Source organism: Electrophorus electricus, chromosome 15 (assembly GCF_041902795.1).
Source record: "Electrophorus electricus isolate QZ-2024a chromosome 15, ASM4190279v1, whole genome shotgun sequence".
In the NCBI taxonomy this organism is placed as follows: domain Eukaryota; kingdom Metazoa; phylum Chordata; class Actinopteri; order Gymnotiformes; family Gymnotidae; genus Electrophorus; species Electrophorus electricus.
This window is the reverse complement of record NC_137511.1, coordinates 9,324,921-9,333,214: the sequence shown is the minus strand read 5'-3', so window position 1 is coordinate 9,333,214 and position 8,294 is coordinate 9,324,921. Positions and strand designations below refer to the sequence as shown.

Genomic DNA, 8,294 nt, shown 5'->3' with positions numbered 1-8,294 from the left:
GATCGTGAAAGGGTCATGTCCCAAGGATGGAAAATTGACGTTTTTTCGAGGCACGTGTCTTTTAATAATATTCCACAATGAATCCTTTGTTGTAACGACAACCTCACCGTACTTGTGTTCCGTGTTAATTAGGGACTTGTATTTTTAATCATTTTCATGGTCTCTGAAAAGAAATCCAAACATGTGAAAACGTGGGCCGTTGTCACGTGTTGCACGAACGCGAACTTGGGGCGAGAGAAAACACTCCCAACTGTACGCAAACCCGCTGCAGGCGGTTTCATGTATTCCATGTACTCCGCTGCTTCCACTAAGCGTATATAACAACGTGTGGCAGACATTCTCAGACACTACAGACTAGATGTGACTCTTTTACATCCCCAGTAGGGAGCGCGCTCATACTATGATTTCCGTTTCGCTCGTGATTGGTTCGCGCGTTTGACACTGTCAGAGTGTGGCCAACTGCGTGCGCGTGTTTCTGCACGAGCAGTAAGCCCAGCACGTTTAGCGAGCGATTTATTTTGATTTTCAGGCGGAAGGTGGGTCGTCTTTGATTTAGGTTAAGAAAGTCGTTTCGCCCGAATAGTCGTGTTTAAGAGGTAATCTATAATGTTCAGTATCTTCAAATATTTTTAATCGCATTTGCTAGCTGGAGTATTTCATGAATCGCTGTAGTGTCAAGGTGACTAGTTTTTAGCTAACCTTCCAACAGGCTACATGTGGTTGGAGATGGAGCTTGTCGGCCGTAGCGCTAACGCTAGCCTAGCTAACTGATTTAGCTCACCCTGATATGCGCACTTCTAGCAGAAGCTACGTACCTAGCCAGCTAGTTAACAAGGGCACCCTGGAAAGACGAGGGTTCTGTTTGACGAGGCTCTCTTATGTGCAACGTACGAACTGTCACAGTCGTTCTTTCTGTTTGATCTTATTCAATTTGTTTTACTTTTGTGGAAGTCCACAACTGTCCGTTGACCGTTAACTTGTTAATAACCAGCAAATGACGGCTGTATCTAAATGTGGTTTGGAGAAAGTTTTCTAGCGTTAGCTACTCTAGTTACCAAGATGTATAACCTATAGCTAAAATACAAAAAGCTAGTCAGTTATCCTTTGTAAATGCAGATTAGGCGTCTCGTTTTAATAGGTTGCATATAAATTCAGTTTGGTTAGGTTTGTCGTCAACTGATGGAGCCGTTATCTGTCTAGAGATAGCTGACTAGCTAACGACTTGTAAGAACACGCTGGCATAGAAATTCAGTTTGGTTAGGTTTGTCGTCAACTGATGGAGCCGTTATCTGTCTAGAGATAGCTGACTAGCTAACGACTTGTAAGAACAGACGCTGGCATAGAAATTCAGTTTGGTTAGGTTTGTCGTCAACTGATGGAGCCGTTATCTGTCTAGAGATAGCTGACTAGCTAACGACTTGTAAGAACAGACGCTGGCATACTGTCAGCATCTTGCACTGCAGGGACTCATAAGTTCTGCCGTAGCCACAAACCAGTGCATAAGTGTCTGAGGACTGATTTACTGGTATTACTCGTGTTCATGTTTTGTTGCTATACATGCGATGCTAATTTATTGCTCTCTACCATTTGATCACTGTATAAGTGTGTTCTAGCTATATTTCACCCTTTTTTTGTTCCCGTGAAAGTCAGCAAAGGTTTGAGAGGAATGCTGGGGTTTCTAAGTCGTTGCTGTGCGATTGTGAGCTATTGCAGTTGAGCCATGTTCTTACTGAGAACCATTTTGCATGAAGGGAGTCCTACTTCGTGTCCCATATCCCATTATACTCTAGTGGGGTACAATAGACCTAAAATGTAAGGCATATGTAACACATTATCCCCTTTTAGATTTGGTAGAAGCTGTATGGGAAAGGAAGTGTTTGATTATTCAGTCATTATTCAGTAGAGATGCCAAGCCCTCTAAACTGCATATCTTAAGATAGTAATTTTAAGTAGCTAATCTAATATCACAGCCTTTCTTTGTTTATTATGTGTGGAGTTGTTGTGTGCAGGTGGGGTACGACCCTGGGTACCTCATAGCTGATGGCAGTGGTACGGGAGGGGCCCTGGAGGAGTCTGTGGTCAGGGAAGAAGGTGGTGCTGGCAGCAGGCCTCTCTATAGGAGCCACAGTGGGCTACATCATTTACTGCCACATAAAGAGCAAGAGTGGTGAGCGACGTTTTACTGGAACGAGTGCAGTCACTGCAATTGGGACTTGAGTTCTGTTTTGTTCTGCTTATGTATTCAGCTTCAGTGACTATATAACTACTGATGTTTTACAGGTCAGCCAGTCCCACATTATTTGATTTGAATTGTAATATTGCCATCCAATAATTTTGTGGGTGTTTGTTTTTCACTTCGTAGCACAATGCCAAAGGGCAGAGCAGTCCAGACTTTCTATGCCCCTTGATGTCTACAGATCTATTGCAAGACACCAGAGCACCTTTCTGGACATAGTAAGTGTCTGTCTTCCCTACTCTCCTTCCTTCAGACGACCTTTATTTTTAAGCTGCCTTTTTATGTAGTCTTTATAAATCTTTTTAAATAGTCTTTCATTTTGGGCCCCATGTTGGTGTAATGGAAAACTACTGGCCAACATACCATCCTTATCCTTTCCAGGTGAACCAGAAGTCTGGGGCTCAGGTGAACGTGCTGGGAAACGAGGAGGAACAGAGCTCCATGTGCTTCTTGCTGCAGGGCACAGCAGAGCAGCTGCTCTTGGCCAAGTGCTCCCTGGAGAAGCTGGCTTCCGACTGTGAGCTCATCACTCATATACTTGAGGTGCCTCACACGGCCTTTGGTAGAATCATAGGTAGTATACTAAACCTACCTTTCTTTTTCATTTTTTTTCTTTTGTTAACCTGAAAGTACCACAATGGGTTATTTGTGGCATTAGCCGGTTTTGTAAGTTTCATTGTCATTTTTCTCCTTCTTCCTTTTATTTAGACTTTTTTTTTTTTTTTACATCGTTAGAATAAGGTAATGAGAGATGTTTTGGTGTAACAGGTCGTGGGGCTGAGACTCTAAAGTTAATTAACCGGACATCAGGAGCACGAGTGACCTGTCCACGGGACCGTGGCTGCAGCCAGCAGGAGAAAGGCAAGGTCACAATCATGGGAACACGGCAGGAAGTACAGCGTGCTAAGGTGAGGGACCTTTTTTTATTTTTCAAAAAATGGTTTTATATAAGTAAAAGTTTAAATATAGCAAAAGAGTCCTAGCAAATGGAAGTTAAAACCAATAGTGGTGTGGTGTTCATATTTCTTTGGTGTCATTAATGGTAAAACACTGTTACTTTACCAAGAGTAAACATTTTGAGAGAGGATGGTTTGTCCTGTTCTGCATTGATTAGGAGATGATCATGGAGAAAGTGCTGGAGAATGAAACTGTGCGGAAGCGGATAAGCCAGTCATCTGCTCTGCGCCAGAAAAGGAAACCCCCAGTACCTGAGCCACTCCACAAAGTTCAGGGCCATGAAGCAGACATCTTAAATGGAGAGAGCCTACTCTCACCACTGACTGAAGCAAGCCTAATTCATACCAGTGAATCCCACTGGTTTGTCAGCAGTGGTGACCACACTGCAGAAAATTCCCTTAAATCGGATGAGGAGGAGATTCCATCACCAGCTTCACTGTTGGAGGTCTCAAAATTTGAGAGTAAGCACACAGCACCATGTGTTTTAATAGGAAGTCTCCTAGCTCATCACAGAATCAGCAATAGTAATTTTTCTGGATGATATTAAGGGATTGTGGATTATTAGCTAATGAGTCTAAATCATGTTAAGAGACGCAAAAAGATGTTTTGTTTTAGTGAAAGTCTTAAAGTTCAGCAACATGACTTTAGGGTGTGGTTGGAACATCTTGCCTGAGTTAAGGTTCCTCTGCTTGCTCTGGCCAGTCCCTAGTCCAGACCTGAGCTTCCAACCTGGTGAGCATTTGGAGGTGTATGTGTCTGCTTCCGAGCACCCACAACACTTTTGGATCCAGATCATAGGCGTTCGATCCCTTCAGCTAGACAAGCTGACCGCTGAGATGAGTCGTTTCTACAACGGAGACATTTTACACGTGAGTTGTTCATCTCTCTTATGGATTACCTACAACAGCCTGTCTGAAGAGACATGTTTAATGGAGAGAGTTTTTCTCTTTCTGCCCAGGAGCACAAAGTGGAGGCGATAGTTGTGGGTGACATTCTGGCGGCTCCTTATCGAGACCATGGGACATGGAACCGGGCCCGAGTACTGGGGGTACTGGGTTCTGGCCTTGTCGACATCTACTATGTGGATTTTGGGGATAATGCAGAGCTGCCACGAGATCAGCTACGCAGCATGAGGTCAGACAAAGGAAAGTTCCATCACCTGTTGCTGGTGCTGAAGTTTATCAGCACATGGTGCTGAAATGCACAGGAACATGCCTGTTCCAATATTAATTGTTTTGAAATAGGTGTATTTATATTAATTTGTGTTCTTGTGCTCTATTAGAAGTGATTTCTTAAGCTTGCCCTTCCAAGCCATTGAGTGCAGTCTGGCAGGAGTTCTTCCTGCAGGTGAGCACTCATGGTTTAATGTTCATAGATTAAACTGTGAACACACAACTTCATTTATAAAATTGAAAAGAAATCTTTATTTTTGAAATTTCTGAACATTATTGTCTGTCGTGGCAGGGGAGACCTGGACAGAAGAAGCTCTGGATGACTTTGAGCGAATGACGTACTGTGCAGAGTGGAAACCTTTACTGGCCAAACTATGCAGTTACTCTCACTCAGAGCTGTCTTCTTGGCCTCTGGTGAAACTATATGATAACAGCGAAGGGAAGGTGGGTGCTCCAGGCCACCTGAGCTTTTCACTTCCTTAACAACCATACTCTTTCTAATCAGACTAGTGTGGAGGCTTCTGTTCATATTCTTGTTCCCTGCTCTACACCGTCCCCAATAGAGATGTGCTAATTTTGCGAAACAGATCTATGCATTTAAGTGCCAGTATATTAATGCCATTTAAAAATCGTAACGTGTGCTTTTGACTTACAAAATAGTTGTAAAATACTGTTATATGAACCAGAAGGTGGATGTCTGTGTGTAAGGTTGTGGACCTAGGGGAAGAGTTGATTAGGTTGGGCCATGCTATGAGCTGTCAGGATGAGGGCGGTGGACTTAGAGAAGGGGATGAGGCCCGATCCCTGCAAAAGATGTTGGTAAGAGAGAAGTCTATGCTTACAAACATAGATTTTTGAGTGCCCTTGCTTCCCTCCACTAAAAAGATATAACTTTTGCATATTCCAGTTGTCCTAGTGGCATCTAAGAGTGGAACTAAAGGGTCTGTCTTTTTACCTGTCTACAGGATGACATGACTGGGGTGACTTCAGAGCTCAGCCTGTCCTGTATAAGCTTGTCAGGTAAGTTCTAGAACAGCCAAAGTTTTTAGTCCAGGACTTGAATATCTACAGGGATTTAGGTAGGTTTCCTCAGCCAGTGTACTATCTTGGTCTTGGGTTACAGTTACTGTTAGTGCTGTTACAGTTAAAGCTGGCAAGTTGTCTACAGCCATTAGCGTCTCATCATTTACTGAGGACTCTCACCTGCTCCTCTGTATAAAAACCAACAATTTAGATAACGTGTGTTAAGGTTCTGCATTGACCTGGGAGAGGGAGCAGCTGGCATGGTCTCAGAGCTGCCCCAGCTCGGTGGAGTTTGAGCGGGCCGATGTGGAGCAGAACGCCTCTGGCAGCCTCGTGCCCTCGTCGTCCTTACTGATGCACTCAACGCCCTCTCTGAGTTTCAGCGAGCTCGTCAGCCATGTCATCGGGTCCTCCAGCTCAGCAGCTTCGCCACTGGATCAGAGTGTCTTCACTCCTCAGAGCCCTGCGACCTCTTTCGGTCTGCTGTCCGGAACGGGAGGAAGGCCCGAGCGAGATCTTTGCTTACCCGCCAGCATCCCTTCGCTGTTGTTGTTGTGGTCGTCGTCGTCCTCCTCCTCCTCCTCCTCCATAGATGCAGTGAGGGCTGCACTGGATTTCGTTACTCTCAGTGACGATGTGTTCCTGGGGTCAGGTGGTGGCAGCAGCAGTGCAGCGACTTCGTCCTCGCAGCTGGTCGAGTCTGAGTCGTCCCACAGCAGAAGTGAGCAGAGCAGCATAAGAGGCATCTGGTATTACCTCTCATCCTCTAGGGACTCCACAGAGACATCGATCAACACCACCATGCCAGCGTCATCCAGCGTGTCGTCGTCTGCCTGTCCGTCGTCATCCTCCTGTCTGCCAGAGTCTGAGGACGTGACCCCTGCAACCTCTTCCTCCTTAATTTGTCTGAGCTCTGATCTCTCAGACAGCGCTGACAGCTCCAGCATGACTGGGGTACGTTCGCCTCAAGCATCTGGACCAGGCCGGACATCGCAAAAGATATGATGGCAGCATTATTCATGTGATTAACTGGAGTGATTGCAGCAGTAGTGGGAGTGTCCTAATTTATACTGGTCATGTGAAAAAGCAGCAGTTTCTGACTGAATTTGCCAATGAAATGGTGTAGTTTCAAAAAGAAAACTTGAGGGAGGAGGAGGAATGTGAAGAGGCTCTGCTGATTGTGGAAGCTGACAATGCAGTGGGCATCAGAGGAGACTCAACAGTAAGAGGTGCAGCTGGTTTGCAGTAATGGTACTGCTGCTAGGCCCTCACTGGAGTGCAGAGTGACTGATTTTTCAAAAAAGGTTTGAAAAATTCACACTGTCTGGAAGAGGTGGTGAAGAGGTGCTTCTCTCACAAGGGCGTACTTATAAATGTCACAGATTTATATTTTAAGGAATGTACCCCTTTTAGGGGTATATTGCACAGACTGTTCCATAAACACATGAAGTGTGCAGTATATATTTTGAATCACTGAGCACAGAGTAACACGGGCTTAAGACCATTAGTGAAGGAGGCATTTATTTATTTACTTACTTACTTACTCATTTCTTCATCTAAAACAGGTCCTCAAACTGTGGCCCACCCCTTTATTTAGCAGTATTGTATGTATACCAGATAACAACACTGTTAATAATAGTAATAATAGTAAAACAAAAAAATTCATTCCTTACAGATTCCGTGGAATCTCTTCACTGACTTGCTTAAAAAGCAGACACTTAAAGCATTGTCAACCAAACTGCTTAGTTTTGATTTGTGAACAACCTTTTAAAGCTTTAAGGCATTTGTAAACTTTATTTTGGCTGTAACTCCAACTAAAGCAGTACTCCCGACATTTGCCTAACCTTTATTTTGATTTATTTTTTCTTTTTTTTAGGTGTCTGCACAATCACTCTGTTAAACAACATATCTAAAATTGTTAGAGTAGATCCAACAATAGTCCAGCCCACTGAAAGAGTGAAGAGCCCTTTTGGTTGGTTAAAACATTTGAGGTCCTGTGTTTTTAAAATAATGTGCTTTTATAGATTAAAGCCAGTGAAGACAATCTGATGTCTATCCAGTATTGATTTGGTTATTCTTTCTCCTCTTGTAGAAGTTGCCTCCATATCTGGAAGTGTGGATGATGTTCTTGAAGAAGAATTTAACTGAGAAAAGACCAAAGAAAAGTATGCCTTCATATTCGTAAGGAAATCTTTGCTCATATAGCCAATGCAATTTTACATTTATTTAATGACAAAGCACTTTTGTAAGTCACTCTGGATAAGAACGTCTGCTAAATGCCATAAATGTAAATTTAGTGTCTAATCAACATATGCTATTTGGGCTAAAGTCTTAGAGAGGTCAATAAAATGAAGATTAACATGTATTAGTTTGTGTTAAACTACACTGCTTTCTTTAATGTCTTTTTGTTATCCCAGAGAGCACCTGTGATCACCCAGCTGGCACTGAAACTCATGCTTCCTTGCAAGCGGGAGCCTTAACTTGACTATGCTATGTATTCTGTGTAAATCTATTTATTTATTTATTTGTTTTTGTTTGTTTGTTTTTGGCCATTTAAATTGCCAGCACTAGAGTTTTTAGCTTTTGTCAGCCCATACTTGCCTTGCACCAAGCTGCTTATGAACAGTGAATTGATGATCAGATGTGGAGTAGTGCTCAGGGAATATAGAAAGACACTCAGAATTATAAAGGTTGTGCAATTGGGTGATGTCGTCATAAATTGAGTTGAAGGAATGGTTCTGTTTTAGTACTCTTTGTACTTTTATTGTAACATTGTTTTGTTTGTTTATTTTGTGTATTTCAGGGTTTGTCCTCTCAAACAAATAATATAAAGAAAACAACAAATTAAACATTATTGCTCTTATATTTTCATTTTCTTCCATGCCTTTTTATTGCATTTTTTAGAT

At 42.9% G+C, this 8,294-nt stretch overlaps 1 protein-coding gene across 8 annotated transcripts; it reads left to right on the top strand.

The window, feature by feature from the left end:
• The first annotated feature begins 441 nt into the window (after positions 1-441).
• Positions 442-8,251, top strand: tdrkh (tudor and KH domain containing). Of its 8 annotated transcripts, none has more exons than XM_035533725.2 (15): positions 442-596; positions 1,997-2,167; positions 2,363-2,454; positions 2,618-2,810; positions 3,005-3,144; positions 3,351-3,654; positions 3,896-4,062; positions 4,152-4,327; positions 4,476-4,540; positions 4,658-4,809; positions 5,074-5,184; positions 5,331-5,385; positions 5,615-6,342; positions 7,481-7,553; positions 7,806-8,251. In XM_035533725.2, exons 2-15 carry the CDS (start codon positions 2,041-2,043, stop codon positions 7,871-7,873), a joined length of 2,451 nt encoding a protein of 816 aa, XP_035389618.1. In that variant the 5' UTR covers positions 442-596; positions 1,997-2,040; the 3' UTR covers positions 7,874-8,251. The 8 variants fall into 8 exon arrangements, with proteins under 8 accessions (XP_035389618.1, XP_035389621.1, XP_035389617.1 ...); XM_035533728.2 differs by having other exon boundaries at positions 445-596; positions 2,010-2,167; positions 2,618-2,753; XM_035533724.2 differs by having other exon boundaries at positions 445-596; positions 2,010-2,167.
• The last annotated feature ends 43 nt before the right edge of the window (positions 8,252-8,294 follow it).

Coding starts and splice junctions, on each gene's coding strand:
- tdrkh (XM_035533725.2), top strand. CDS start 2,041: ATGGCAGTGGTACGGGAGGGGCCCTGGAGGAGTCTGTGGTCAGGGAAG. Junction 2,168..2,362: donor CCACATAAAGAGCAAGAGTG/GTGAGCGACGTT, acceptor TTCACTTCGTAG/CACAATGCCAAAGGGCAGAG. Junction 3,655..3,895: donor GGAGGTCTCAAAATTTGAGA/GTAAGCACACAG, acceptor TGCTCTGGCCAG/TCCCTAGTCCAGACCTGAGC.